Source organism: Labeo rohita, chromosome 16 (genome assembly GCF_022985175.1).
Source record: "Labeo rohita strain BAU-BD-2019 chromosome 16, IGBB_LRoh.1.0, whole genome shotgun sequence".
NCBI lineage: Eukaryota > Metazoa > Chordata > Actinopteri > Cypriniformes > Cyprinidae > Labeo > Labeo rohita.
In genome coordinates this window covers 286,450-301,915 of record NC_066884.1, presented here as the reverse complement: position 1 = coordinate 301,915, position 15,466 = coordinate 286,450, and the positions used below count along the sequence as shown (strand labels likewise).

At 37.2% G+C, this 15,466-nt stretch overlaps 1 protein-coding gene across 4 annotated transcripts; it reads left to right on the top strand.

The window, feature by feature from the left end:
- The first annotated feature begins 1,978 nt into the window (after nucleotides 1-1,978).
- clk2b (CDC-like kinase 2b) lies at nucleotides 1,979-14,694 on the top strand. 4 transcript variants are annotated; one of them, XM_051130898.1, is made up of 13 exons: nucleotides 1,979-2,104; nucleotides 4,138-4,310; nucleotides 5,609-5,849; nucleotides 9,160-9,247; nucleotides 9,337-9,403; nucleotides 9,488-9,604; nucleotides 10,892-11,058; nucleotides 11,230-11,324; nucleotides 11,723-11,852; nucleotides 11,927-12,009; nucleotides 13,684-13,763; nucleotides 13,853-13,943; nucleotides 14,065-14,694. In XM_051130898.1, the coding sequence occupies exons 2-13, from the start codon at nucleotides 4,138-4,140 to the stop codon at nucleotides 14,236-14,238; spliced, it is 1,506 nt and encodes a 501-aa protein (XP_050986855.1). In that variant the 5' UTR covers nucleotides 1,979-2,104; the 3' UTR covers nucleotides 14,239-14,694. The 4 variants fall into 4 exon arrangements, with proteins under 4 accessions (XP_050986855.1, XP_050986853.1, XP_050986857.1 ...); XM_051130896.1 differs by having other exon boundaries at nucleotides 9,157-9,247; XM_051130900.1 differs by lacking the exons at nucleotides 1,979-2,104; nucleotides 4,138-4,310; nucleotides 5,609-5,849 and adding an exon at nucleotides 5,873-7,349.
- The last annotated feature ends 772 nt before the right edge of the window (nucleotides 14,695-15,466 follow it).

Genomic DNA, 15,466 nt, shown 5'->3' with positions numbered 1-15,466 from the left:
CCAACTTCAAAGTTTGTCTTGACAAACGTTTTTATCTAGTTTTGATACATTTTTCGTAAAACTGATTTTTTTTTTTCATTTGAAAACAAACAGAAGCTCGTCATGTTTGTTACAGTGTCAGATCACAGCACATTTCCCACATACATCTTTGATATACGCGCATTTATTTATACAAAAATAGTTCCGTCAGTGTAGTTTGCTGAAGTATATACACTCTCACATGTAAAATACAGACAGTGGGTCGAAGCTGGATGATGAAGGAACACTTCAGATGTTTTTGAATCAATATGATGCATCAGAATCCGATCGGGAGGCATTTGAGGAAGAACACGCTGCATCTGGAGGCGTGAGGACGTTCACATTCACAGATCCTCACTCACACCACAGCCTTTCTTCAGCACACACCACAGATCAGATCAATCAGTCATCAATAATCAATCAGAGTCTTCAGTGTTCAGAATGATGAAGATGAAGATGATGCACTCTGGGGATTCGGCTGTGGTTCCTCGTCGTCCTCCTGAGCTTCTCTAAGACTCTCTGAAGGACCTACAGCTGCAGAACAGCAAACGCCACTCAGAGCACAGACACGGGGCTAGTTGTCACACACATATCTACATCCATAACTATAAGTCATAAACACCTGCTTTCTCTAGAAGAGCTTGAGTGTGTTGCTTTACATCTAGTCCAGTGTAAATTCTACAAACTAAAATGTAATGTCTTATATATGATATAATATTTGAAATGAGTAAACACTGTAAAACACACTTATATTCATTAAGACAAAAATGACTATTTACTGAATAAAGTTTGAACTGAGAAATTCCACTGTGATCTTAAGAGCATTTTACATAAATGACAGGGTGGGGCAAGTTGTCACAGGTGTGTTATAGTTTAACATTTATTTATTAAAGTCACTGTTGGCCAGTGCGTCTCAGTGAGTCTGTTTCTGTCTAATCTGGAATTTATTTAGGTTCTTTAGTAAGTTCTTCAGCATCTTCATGTCAGAAGTGGGATTTCCAGTGACACACCCGGTGTTAAATAACCAATCAGCTCAACATCAATCTGCTTCAGTGTTCAGAGAGTGTGAACACAATCAGGAGTCACTCCTGCTGCTGTTCATGTGTTTATTAAGATTTATGAAACATGAGAATTCTAATCAATTATTAGGATAATTGAAAATTGTAGGAATTAAATTATATATTATTCATATATATTTTGTATATATTTAAATATTCTTATTATAAATTATTATATTTATATAAATATTTATATTTATTCATTGATTGATTTATTGTTCATTCTTTATTGGATATATATATATATATATATATATATATATATATATATTCGTGGAAATTTCACGAACAGTTACAATTTTTAGCAAGTATATTAAACGCAATAAACGTTTTGAAGTATATATATATATATATATGTGACCCTGGACCACAAAACCAGTCTTAAGTATCACGGGTATATTTGTAGCAATGGCCAAAAATACACTGTATGGGTCAAAATGATTGATTTTTCTTTTATGGCAAAAATCATTAGGAAATTAAGTAAAGATTATGTTCCATGAAGATATTTTGTAAAATTCCTACTGTAAATGTATGAAAACTTAATTTTTGATTAGTAATATACATTGTTAAGAACATTATTTGAAGAATTTAAACGTGATTTTCTCAATATTTTGATTTTTTTGCACCCCCATTTTTCTGATTTTTAAATAGTTGTATCTCGGGCAAATATTGTCCTATACTAATAAAACCACACATCAATGAAAAGCTTATTTATTCAGATTTCATATGATGTATAAATCTCAATTTTGAAAAAATTCATGTTATACTGTACGTATTTTAATAATATTTTATTATTGGATAATAAAGTAAAGAACAACACACTATATATATATATATATATATAACTTTAGATGTTCTAGTTTGTCTCGTCGCATGAACGCGCAATTTTGGGGGTCACGGCGGCAGAAATGACGGGAGCGCGCGCGGAGCTCATCACCGGAAGTTGTGCGCGAGAGTTTAAGGAGGGCTAAAAAAGCGGCAGGACGGATTTTCTGTGGGATAAACGCACTGGCGTCGCTGCTAAAGCGGTAAATGTTGTCGTTATACAGCTGATGTGTCCGGTTGAACAGGTTCGGGGTTCAGACTGCGCGGTTTGTTCGCGGATGAGGCGCCGTTAGCTCGATGCGCTAACCGCTACTCTGAGTCTGAGGAGAAACTCGAATTAAACTTACAAACACATCCCCTAGAATACATTACATGGGATTTATATACGGAGATTTTAATATAGATGCAATAGCGAATGATATATTATACAGACAGAAGTAAAGAGAGAACAGTGTCATAATCAGAACTGATGCTCTCGTGTTTTCATCTTTTATTCTGTATTATTTGCTGATCTGTTATCTATTATCTCTTCTGTCTGTCTAATATTTTTCCTCCTGTTCTCTGCTGTTTCTTCTGTTTTCTTGTGTTGTTTCCGCTGTTTTGTATTAATCACCATTTAATCAAGTAACTAAATCACATCATTCTGTCTTCATTTACTCTCTCATGTCCTTCAAACCTGACGACTTTCTTTCCTCTATGGAACATGAATGGAGATATGCTTTTCTTCATTCGGATCATTATCATAAACATTTACTGCCCTGTTTTAGTTGTGTAAACGACAGTAAACAGTGTAAGATAGTTTTACCCTTGTGTCAGTTCCAGAAACACAGACTGTGTAAACTGTATTAGTTCTTGCAGAATTCTGTGTACATAAAGCCAGCTGAAGTCTCAACCGCTACTTCAAATATTCTTAAGTTATATGTGATCCTGGAGCACAAAACCAGTCATAAGTGTCACGGGTATATTTGTAGCAATAGCCAACAAAACATTGTATGGGTCAAAATGATCCATTTTTCTTTTATGCCAAAAATCCTACTATAAATATATCAAAACTTAATTTTTGATTAGTAATATGTATTGCAAAGAACTTCATTTGAACAACTTTAAAGGTGATTTTCTCAATATTTAGATTTTTTTGCAGCCTCAGATTCCAGATTTTCAAATAGTTGTGTATCAGCCAAATATTTTCCTATCCTAACAAACCACACATCAATGGAAAGTTTATTTATTCATTATAAAAATATACGTATAAATCTCAATTTAAAAAAAATTTAATTTTCGCATTTTCTAATATGTTAGTTCATTAAGGTTTGTGATTAATGAAATTAAGTTGAAATTATTGGAAATATTAATGACCTTAATTTTTGGACATGTTTATAAGTTAAAAAAAAAGTTTATATTTATGAATATATTTATTTAAAATATATATATATAAATCAACAAAATCTCAAATGCAATATACATCTGAGATTTTGTTGATTTCTTGAAATTTGTTTATGATTTATTTTGATTTAATTTCAATTTTATTTATTAATTTAATTTTTTTTTAAATTGTATATATTTAAATTGTGTATATATGTTGTCGTATAGTATCTTCTACTTTCCGATGTGCAAGTTGTTGTTTTGCTTCATTTATTACATGTGACCCTGGACCACAAAACCAGTCATAAGGGTCAATTTTATAAAGGTTTTTATAAAAAATGTTATTTGAAAATCTGGAATCTGAGAGCGCGAAAAAATCAAAATATTGAGAGAATCACCTTTAAAGTTGTCCAAATGAAGTTCTACTAATGATCTTTACATGATCTTTACTTTTTACTATGATTTTTGGCATTAAAAAAATTGGTTTTGTGTTCCAGGGTCACAAATATTAATACATTTTTATAAATAACAAAACACTGATCTGACTGACTAGCTGTTAGCAAAGCGATAACACTTTTCATTCTCTTCTCAAAAGATTTATGCCACTGACTTAAACGTTGTGAGCAGTGTTAAAGGAAAACATTTGATGACTAACTTGTAAGACTAGTTTAGGCAGTTTATGCAAACACCTCTGTATGTTTATATGACACTACTTAGTTTTCTGTTTGCACATCATTGCAGTGACATCTTAATCTGTTAATGACTGAACAACAGACACTAATGGAAATACAAACTCAAGGCAGTTGGATGTTTATGAGTGTGTCATAGAAAAGCAGTTGTTGAGATGATCAGTGATGGTGCGTGTCGTCCGCAGATGCCTCCCTCTCGGCGATACCCGTCGTCAGAGCGAAGCCGCAGCAGGAATCACCGCGTTCGGTACGACAGCCGCAGACGCCGGCGGAGACGCCGAACCCGCAGCCGCTCCTCGTCGTCCAGCAGCAGGAGACGCCACAGAGACAGACGCAGGAGAGACGGCAGCTACAGGAGGTACCGATCGGCGATTCACATCTGTGTGATCTCCAGACAGGGGCTCTGATTCTTAGGCTTAATTTATCCTTCAAATTAAGGCCTTAAACCCCCAGTTTCACAGACAAGGCTTAAGCCTAGTCCCAGACTAAAATGCAAGTCTGAGCTGTTTCAGCTGAAGGAAACTTGCACTGACTGATCTTAAAATACAGCAGGGCCTTTGTTTTGTCTCGAGATGCACACCAGTAACGTTTATAAAAATTACTTAAATGTCCTAATTGGACTATGGCCTAATCCTGGTTTAGTATAAGGCCTGTCTGTGAAACCGGGCCAAAAGGTCTTAAATTATTAAAGTTGTGGCATTACATGTAGTATGAAAAAAATGAATTTCTGTGTCAGTATTTTAGGTCTTGTCTTCCAAGATATATGTACTTGAGATGCAAAATGAAAATCTGTCTTGTTTTTGGAGTTAAATTGGGTTTGAAAACTTGTTTTTCCTTCGGATTAAGCTGATTTTCTGAGCCTATTGGTAGATATTTGTTTTAATATTATTACTTAAATTACTTAAATTACTTTATTTTGATAAGTTTCTTGGAAAACAAGGCTTTATTGATGTCATTTTGAATCTCTATTGAATGTATCTTGCTTCAAAAATATTTGCACTGGAAAACAAGACATGAATAGAACATTTTCATATTCTAGTGGCAGGGTTATTATAGTTAACTAAACACATAAAAAATATTAAATTAAATGTTAACTAAAATAAAATCTAAAAAAACAAAAAAACCAACTTATTTTATTTCAGGTAGTTGCCATGGCACTGTTTATCATTTTCTTTTAATTGAACTTTAATTTAAATAAACAATAACTAACTAATACAAACTAATAAAAATGACACAACAAAACAAATTTACTAAAAATGTAACAAATTAAAATGAACACATAAAATATAAATATACAATTTAATACAATATTTTAGCAAAAACTGTAATGGAATAATAATGATGATTAAAAATGATATGAAAATAACCCTGGGCAATAGTTGTGAGCAGTGCTATTCAAGCTGTTTCAAAATTTAAATATTTGTTACATTTTAATTTATTTACATAGAAAGTAAATAAATTAAAATGTAACAAATATCACATTTTGACATGTTGCTAATTTAAATTTAGAGAGCATATTGACATACTGTGTTCCCTTCAATTTATTTACATACATTTCCTTTACTTGGTCTTAAAAAGGGCTTTAATTTACCTTCATAAAACCTGCATATGCCCGGTTCAGAGATCCCATCATCTGTTTTCATTCTCTGTTTTCAGCTACGAGAAGCCCTCGGCCGAGCGCAGGCTGAGCAGCAGACGGAACTATCGTGACGAGCGAGAGGAGTTTGAGGAGCGCGAGAGGAACGTCACGCTCACTGACAGCTTCTTCAGACGTGACTTCTGTGCGGAGTGGGACGCCGGAGCGGAGGAGAGGAGCAGCCGGCGCAAACGCAGACGCCGCCGAACGAGAACCCGATCCAGAACGCGCTCGTACAGTCAGAGCCGCTCCTTATCGTCTGTGAGTACGGCACTGGATCACAAACGCTGTCTGAACACACATACAGCCGTTAAACAAACAAGAAGTTCATATTAAGTGATTTACATGGTCTGTAACACTATTGCCTGATTTTGCTCTATTTCGTCGTCAAAAATAGTTTGAAACAAGTCACAACACAGCGTTGTTTCGTTTATGAATGGAGGTGCATTTTTAAACAAATCTAGTGAGTCAGTGATTCAGTTTCCCATTTATAAAGACAGTCACTTGAATCAGCCGTTTGAACGAATCAAATGAATGAATGATTCAGTAATTAAATCAGTGACCTTCCGCCACCTACTGGCAGTTTTAGTTTCATTTTTAAAGTCTCTTTTCAGTTAATTATTATTAATAATGCATCTAATATATCTTTATTCAACATTTTATATTTAAAACATTAATCTTAACGTGAATTTATGAATTTGATTGCACTCGTGCCACCTCTGAGCCTCATTAAACATGAAAATACACCTACAAGACACTTCTGTGCACCTCTGTAGTGATTAATTTTGTTGATTCCGTTTGATTGGTTACTTGTTCTTATTCTGCTTATTCTTATTCTGTTGTTTTAATTAGACATTTTAAAAACAATTTGATATAAAAGATGACATACTTTTAATAAAAAGAAAAATGTCATTACAAAGTAAAAACAAAATTCTTCTGTAAATCACTTTGAGTAGTCAAATATTACCTCGTAATGAGAAGGCAAATTTTTGATCAGATATTTTGATTATTGATTAGAAGGTGCTTCTGAAATTTTAACTGTGCTCCTAATTTTTTTAAGTTAGGAGAAAAGTAATCATAGAGCCCTGTAAATGTTAAGTTTAGGGGAAGGGTTTGTGTGAGGCATTTAGTTCTGATAGGTAGGGTTAAGGTAAAGAGCTAGAGATTGGATGATTGTGTCAATAAATTAAGAGTCTAGATGCCTAAAAACTCTAAAAACCACCTCAGTCAAAAATGAGATAATGGTACTAAGTAAATGCTCTCGACACATAGAGTACATCCATCAAATGCTTTTACTTCAGACTTGCTAAATCCCACCCTCAGCCCAATCAGAAGTACCGGTGCTTAGGTAGAAACCTATACATAGGAACCTGATAAAAAATGCTTATTTAAAAAAAAGAAAAAAAACATCAGATGGATTTAGAGGCTTTTGCATCTGAACTCTTGAAGTGTCCGCACAAAGATAGATGTTCAGGGTTGTGTGTTTGTGAGTAATGAGATCTGTTGGTCTTGGCTCCTCAGACTGTTCGATTGGGGTCTCAGGATTTCCCCAGGGGCCCGTGAGGAGCGTTTAAAATTAGCCTGAGTCTCATCTCTCCTGTCTCACACACACACACACACTGTCTCTCCTTCTTAAAGACTTTCTCTTGTACCTGCACTTTCTCCTCTGTCTGGTGTAAATGTGTGTGTTTTACAGTAGTTATGGGTAAAACAGAGTTTTACTCTGTGTTCAAGAGCTTCTTGGACTGCCTCTGCCTGTGTGTGAGTATCCTGCTCGCTCCGTCTGTGTGTTTATGAGCTGTGTTCTGGCTCTGAAAGTTCCTCCAGCAGTGAGAAAATCTGATCAAACTCTTTAGTGAAGCCCTCAAAGGTGAAAATGACTGAAGTAAATGTTTTTCTTGTTTGCTTATTGTTTATGTGTTAGTTACTCATCATTTTAATGAACTTTATATGAAACAGCAGAGGCCTGTGAGGTGTGTTTTCTTGTTCAGAAGTTTTATTGTGAGTTGTTTAGCTCATTCACACCGTTATACTGACGAACTTGTAGATATTCTGTGTGTGTGTGTGTGTGTGTGTGTGTGTGTGTGTATATCTGACCTGGTTCTCAAGTGTCTGCTGGGCTCGTCGTGTTTGTGTGTCCGTCTGGAGTCACCGTGTTCTTCATGAGGACAGACGATGTGTCCAATTAAAGAAAAACACACAGCTTCATTTCTGTGTGCTGCGTTCATTATTACAGCTCATAACGAATGCTTAGTTCACAGTAATGAATGTATAAGTGTGCAGCAGCAAATAAACTCCAGTTTGTGTTATAAGGTTTTAAATGTATAACCATAACACTTATATTAAAGCAGAATTATATTTTTTTTTTTCTAAAGAAAGACAGTAGTGATGAAAGCCAAAAATATAATGTCATGAATATATATTGACTGAGTAATCCACTATTTTGCAGAGTGACAATTTTCACCTGAGATTTGGAGCCAGAGTTTTAGAGGGAAACAATACATTTCTAGTTATTATGTTTTCAAAAACATCATTTTTTCTTCACACATTCCTTTGAAAAGAACAACAGAATCAGCTGTAAGTTTTTGACCACTGAAAATGTGAACAGTTTAACAGTTTACTCCTAAAGCCACACTGAAATTCCTATATCTGCCCTACTTTTTGAGTTACAGGTATGTTAACTTTCTTAAAAAAGTGTCCATTTTTGAACCGTCACTATTGGCATATAATGCAATTGCTAAAGTCAACAGATTTTACTAATAGAGCTACCAATCTCTGTGTAAAAGTGATATTGATAATGATATAACGATGCTGCCAGCTTTCTGAAGTTATTTTTACCCTCCTGTAATTTATCTCTGAATCTCAGCTGAAAATTGTCGTTTTGATCCTCTTCTACAAAATAGAGCATTACTCAGTAAATACCACAATACCAATCAGAATATAATCAGATGTCGTCTCAGTAAGACTCAACTAATCGGAATGATTTGATAATTTTTTTTGATATCTGATTGTGTATAACTGCATTAAACTATGAACATCTGATCTGTTTACATCTCGTGTATGTGATCAGAGCAGTTCACATTTGTACCAAAGCCACTTTCAGGCAAGCCTGGTGTTGACGTTCTGTGGAAACACTCACACCTGAGAGACTGACAGATCATCCGAGTAAATGTGTTGGTCTGGTAAATGTTCTTGTGGTTTCTGAGGGTTTGTTACTCTAGACTAAAGCATCCGCTTTCCTCAGAACACCGTGTGTGTTTTCTCCAGTACGTGTGTGTGTGCAGGTGTCACTTCAGCTTACAGTGTCAGTGTGATTTCGCTGTGATGACAGTTGCTTCATGTTCAGAAGTTTCAGGCCTTTTTCTGAATTAAATGACGGGGGAATTCATAGAGAAATCTTCTTCTAACAGTAGATCTGTTCTTAAATCATGGTGAAATTTTAATAGCATAAGAACTAAACAAGTGTGAAATCACACAAGCAAACACACTGTCATTTGCACAGAAGACACACACGTTTAACAAGGTGCAGTGGATCTGCGTTAGGTGATGTTTCTCCGTCTCTCGTCAGCAGAGTAACGGGCGCGTGCGAGCGTGGGCCGTTGAGGATGACGAGGAGGGTCATCTGATCTATCGGGCAGGAGACGTGCTGCAGGACAGATGTGCGTCTCCCATCACTGCATACTAGACTCTACATTCACTCTCATAGTGTGTACTGTGTGTTTTTGTGACACTTGTGCTTCCTGTGCAGATGAGATCGTGGGGACGCTCGGGGAGGGAACCTTTGGGAAAGTGGTGGAGTGTATCGACCATCACAGGTGAATCTCGCACACACACACCTGGCTGTTCTCATGTGATTTTTGCAGGTGTTTCAAAGCGTGTGTGCGTGTGCGTGTGTACAGGGGAGGCTTTCGCATCGCTCTGAAGATCATTAAGAATGTGGAGAAATACAAAGAAGCAGCTCGTCTGGAGATCAACGTCCTGGAGAAAATCAACCAGAAAGATCCAGAAAACAAGAAGTGAGTGTCATTATTACTGGAGTTTGGGATGTGATCAAACCTCATGTGCTACAGACAGAACGTCTCTGATCTAGACTTCTGCACTGACAGAATATTTAGTAATCATGTTTGTTTGGGTATTGTCAGATATTATGTTGTAATGATGCTGTTTTATCTGAGGGTTTGTACGAGGTGCTTGAAGTACTTGAATTTGACATTTTGAAATGTAGGGCCTGGAAAACCCTTGATAATGGCAATATTCCTGAAGAAGTGCTTGAAAAGTGTTTGAATTATTGAAAGACAGTGTATCTATGAAATAACTTAAAAAAAATTTCAATAAACACATCTTTTAAAGCTGTCCAATTGGATTGCTTTGCGAATGATTTGATTTAGTTCGGGATTCGGAACGCGGATCGCGAATCATTTGATTCAGTTGTGGATTCGCAACTCGGATTGCGAATCATTTGATTCAGTTTGGGATTCGGAACGCGGATAGCGAATCATTTGATTCAGTTTAGGACTTAGGAGGGCGAATCGCAAATCATTTAATTCGGATCGGGACTTTGGTTCAGGTTAACTAATCATTTTATTCAGTTCGGGGTTCGGAACGCGGATCTTATTCTTATTCTGATTTCCTTTCTTATTAAACAGTAGAAAATATCAAACTGTTAAGGCAGTACATGGTTTAACTATAGTAACCATGTGTTTTTGTTTGTTTTGTTTTTATGGAGTAAGGGATGTGTTGTCGGGTTAACAAAACAAAAAATAGACTGAATATAGACAAACAGTCTTATTTTATTTATTTATTTAGATTTTATTTATTTATTTAGCTTTTGATAGTCTCCATGTCTGGTCTGTATCAACTTTGAATAAACAAAAGAGAGCTTTGGAGTCAGATTTGTTTATTTATGTAAAATTTAGCTAGCAGGAAACACAAATTAAGTCTCATTGTCCTGTATTCTCTTTTGAGTAGTCAAACAATCCAAAGAAAACATATTTAAAACAAAAAAAAAAAGGTCACTTGCCAAATGAAATTAGAAGAATGTTAATAAATGTGATCATAATGTCTCTGTGTGGTTCACGGGCAAACAAGTGAACGAATCTTCCTCAGAAGAGACAAAAACAGCAACTCAACAGTTCATTTTAAACGTGCTTTATTTCTCTTTTTGTTCTTAAGTTGACATCATTGCATACTTTGCTTGTGCTTTGCTTCTGAATATACACACTTCTGTTAATGTCTGATGATAATGTTTTACATTTATATCATCCGGATGAACAGCGGTAATAACAGTCTCGTGCGTGTCTCAGTCTGTGTGTGCAGATGCTGGACTGGTTCGACTATCACGGCCACATGTGCATCAGTTTTGAGCTGTTAGCTCTCAGTACCTTTGACTTCATGAAGGAGAATCATTATCTGCCCTACTCCATCAGTCAGGTCCGACACATGGCCTACCAGATCTGCCTCGCCGTCAAGTGTAAGTTCACACACACACACACACACACACACTCTCGTCGTTCCATATGTGAATCAGAGCCTCATGCTGTGTGTGACTGTGAGCAGACGGGGGCGCTGCATGCACTGATGAATGTTGTCTTCCTGTCCTGCTTGCTGGGTCATTAGTGATTATGGTCTGTTTCTCTGACAGTTCTCCATGACAACAATCTGACACACACAGACCTCAAGCCTGAGAACATCCTGTTTGTGAACTCTGATTGCACTGTCACGTATAACCCAGAGAAGGTGAGACTGATTCAGCAATGGATATGTGCACAAGCACTGATTTCCATCACACCAAAAGAATCCAGTCAGATTTTTTAAAGATTCTAAACGTTTGAAGGGTGTTCACGCCAAGGACAATGTCTGTAAATGTTAAGTGTTAATAATTGCTCTCATTCTTTAGAAATAGCATCCACATTACAGCTACAATGCTAACGACACAGAGGGACAATGTCTTTAGAATCACCTTCAGAGCTTTTTTTTTCTAGCTGATGTTATTGTGTGTTGGTGTGGATGTGAATTCTTATACTTTATAGCCGTTAACATGCATTATGCATTGGATGTGTTGTTGCTGTTAAGCATGAGCATTGTGGTCAGTTAGATAAGCATATACTCTGTGTGTGTGTGTGTGTGTGTGTCAGAAGCGGGACGAGCGCTGTGTGCTGAACACTGCTGTGAGGGTTGTGGATTTCGGCAGCGCCACATTTGACCACGAGCATCACAGCACCATCGTTTCCACTCGACACTACAGAGCGCCGGAGGTGATTCTGGGTAAGAGAGCGTGTCAGTGTGACCTCCTAACAGCTTTCAGTGTGTGTGTGATTTTTCTAACTGTGTTTCTGTAGAGCTGGGCTGGAGTCAGCCGTGTGACGTCTGGAGCATCGGCTGTATTCTGTTTGAGTACTACCGCGGATACACGCTCTTCCAGGTGTGTGTTTGACTTTGACGGAGAGCGTGTGTGAATTTGTTGTGTTTCAGTCACATGATTTCACTGCTCGTCTGCCCTATTTATGAGCATCAGTGGGATTTTCACATTTCTGTGATGTGCAGCTGAATTTTCAGCATCATTACTCCAGTCTTCAGTGTCACATGATCCTTCAGAAATCATTCTAATATGCTGATTTGCTGCTCAAAAAACATTTATGATTATTAGCAATGTTGAAAACAGTTGTGCTGCACAATATTTTTGTGGAAACATCATAGATTTTATTGTTAAGGATTCACAGATAAATAGACAGCTCTAATAAACAGCATTTATTTGAAATGGAAAGCTTTTGTTAGATTTTGTTACATTTATAAATGTAATAAGTCAAATGTAAATAGTATATTATGGTTTTCACAAAAATATTGGGCAGCAATTTGATATTGATATTGCTAATAATCAGAAATGTTTGTTAAGCAGCAAATCAGCATATTAGAATGATTTCTGAAGGATCATGTGACACTAAAGGCTGGAGTAATGATGCTGAAAATTCAGCTGCGCATCACAGGAATCAATGACATTTTAGCAGATATTCACATAGAAAACAGCTGTTTTGAATTATAAAAATATTTAACTTTTTATAATATTTTTTGTTAAATAAATGCAGCCTTGGTGAGCAGAAATGACTTCTTTCCAAAACATCTTAAAGGAGAAGTCCACTTTCAGAACAAATTCACAAATAATGTACTCGCCCCCTTGTCATCCAGGATGTTCATGTCTTTCTTTCTTCAGTCATAAAGAAATTATGTTTCTTGAGGAAAACATTTCAAGATTTCTCTCCATATAATGGAGTTTGAACGTCCAAAATGTAGTTTAAATGCAGCTTCAAAAGGCTCTAAACGATCCCAGCCGAGGAAGAACGGTCTTATCTAGTGAAACTATTTGTTAGTTTTGTTTTTTTTTTTACACCTCAAATGCTCATCTTGTCTAGCTCTGCGATGGGCATGAGTAGTCTGTGTAATCCGGGTCAATACAGTTAGGGAATATCGAAAAACTCCCATCTCATTTTCTCCTCCAACTTCAAAATCATCCTACATCACTGCAGAAGTACTGACCCAGTGTTTATAAAGTGAACATGCAAAGAAGATCAAACACCCTTAACAAAAAAAAGGTAAAACAGCGATGTAGGACGATTTTGAAGTTGGAGAAGAAAATGAGATGGGAGTTTTTCGATATTCCCTAACTGTATTGACCCGGATTACTCAGACTATGCACGCACATCGCAGAGCTAGACAAGATGAGCATTTGAGGTGAAAAACTAGATGAAACCTTATTTCTTGGCTGGGATCATTGAGAGTCTTTTGAAGCTGCATTTAAACTACGTTTCGCACGTTCAAACTCACGGCCACCATAGAAGTGCACTATATGGAGAACATTCCTGAAATGTTTTCCTCAAAAAACATAATTTCTTTATGACTGAAGAAAGAAAGACATGAACATCTTGGATAATAAATTGTCTGTAAATTTTAGTTCTGGAAGTGAACGTCTTTAATTATCTCAGACATTTAACTGGAAGTATATAAAACCATAACCCATGTGCTGATTCTCATAAATGTAAACACAACTGTTCCTGAATCAGATCCGTATGTGTTCTTTCTCACATGTCTGTGTGTGTTTTAGACTCATGACAACAGGGAGCATCTGGCCATGATGGAGCGAGTACACGGACCTGTTCCTTCCAGAATGATCCGTAAAACAAGGTCAGGAAACACTCGAGCGTTTATTGATCGATTGATGTTGTCAGTGTAAGTAGTGTTTGGTGTGAGAATGACTTGACCTCTGCACTCAGGAAGCAGAAGTACTTTTACAGAGGCCGTCTGGACTGGGACGAGAGCACGTCAGCGGGACGATACGTCAGAGAGAACTGCAGACCTCTGAGAGTGAGTAAAACACTTCAACTTGAGTATGACAGCTGTACACTTACACACCAGCACAGACATTCATCTGATATAAACCCCAGATCAAACAGCCCGTCTTGTTCTCTCTCTCTCTGTCTGTCAGAGGTACGTGTTGTGCGAGACAGAGGAGCATCATCTCTTCTTCGATTTGTTGGAGGGCTTGTTGGAATATGAACCGGATCGGCGCCTGTCTCTGTCCGCTGCGCTGCGTCATCCCTTTTTCGGTTCCGTCCGAGACGCTGAACACTTCAGTGGCGCCCGTGACATAAGCCGGTGACCTCTGACCTCTCCTTTAACCCGTGCTTCCACTCCGCCGGCGCCTCAGAGCGGGACGTCCTGTTTCTGAGCCGGTGGTTCTGATCCACACGAGCAGGTTGGTCATCAAGTCTTACGATTATGTCATGATGACGAGACTGCTGACGATCGGCTGAGGCCTCTGCTTACTGCTGATTGGTGGAGCCGAGCACAGAGAGACGTGACGGCCAGTAGAATTAGACTGACACCTTCACAAGCTCCCCGACTGGTCAGGATTCGTTTGATGGACAGCCCTGGGGGGCGGGACGTCTTAAGGTTGTTTTGGGATCATCGCAGATGACTAGGATTTCATATATTGCACATGTGGTGGTTCTCAGCAAATGAACAGTTTCTCAGTATTTATTTTATTGTTTTGTATGAGATGAATATTCTTATTTCTACAGTACATGTTCTCTGTAATAAAACGTGCTTCGTATCATTTGAGTGAGTGAATGTGTGTTTACTAGGAAGCTTTTGTAAGGTTTCTGTCCATACAGCAAATAAAGTGAGCAGAGCTGCTGAAATCACGGCATCCACGCAGGATCAGTGTTTATCCGCACAGAAATGAAGTCATGTTGCATGGGCGCTTCTGAGGAACAACTAGTCACGCGTTTGACAAAGGTTAGCAGGTTAGTGGCACCAAATCTTTCAAATATATTCAGATATTCGGCCGAGGCATTTATAGCAGCAAAACTAGATTCCTCATCACAACTGTTCCGATTTGTTTGTGTGAAAAAACTGCAACTTATTACTTCTGGACAGATATTGTGTAATTGTAAATACACATGTATTGCAATGTGATTTATTTAAGATGAAAACGGCCACAGTGGTGCGTGCAGTCAATATAAACAATCTGATGTTGGTCAGTCTGTTCTGGTCTTCTGTGTCTTAAGTTGTGATGTGTACTACATATGCTTATAGTCAAATCCAATTATGTGAAGCAAGAAATTCACAAACTCTTCCCTCAGCTGAAACTCTTTGAGCTCAAATACTTTCCTGAAGTCCTCCTGAGAATTGAAGTTAATTTTTTAATAATTTACTGATCCGTTAATGTTTACGGATCTCTGAGTTTGGTTTATGGTCACTTGACAAGAAGGCAAAAATATTTCGTCTTTTAGTAAGGATTTCCTGTTACGACAACACTTTTCATTAAGGTTCCATTTATTAATAAGAGTTAACTACATTACTTAACCAGAACTAACAATTAAATA

Excerpts from the sequence above, each read along its gene's own strand:
- clk2b (XM_051130896.1), top strand. The coding sequence starts at position 4,138 with ATGCCTCCCTCTCGGCGATACCCGTCGTCAGAGCGAAGCCGCAGCAGG. Across the intron at positions 11,059-11,229 it reads GATCTGCCTCGCCGTCAAGT|TTCTCCATGACAACAATCTG; the intron begins GTAAGTTCACAC and ends TTTCTCTGACAG. Across the intron at positions 12,010-13,683 it reads GCGGATACACGCTCTTCCAG|ACTCATGACAACAGGGAGCA; the intron begins GTGTGTGTTTGA and ends TGTGTGTTTTAG.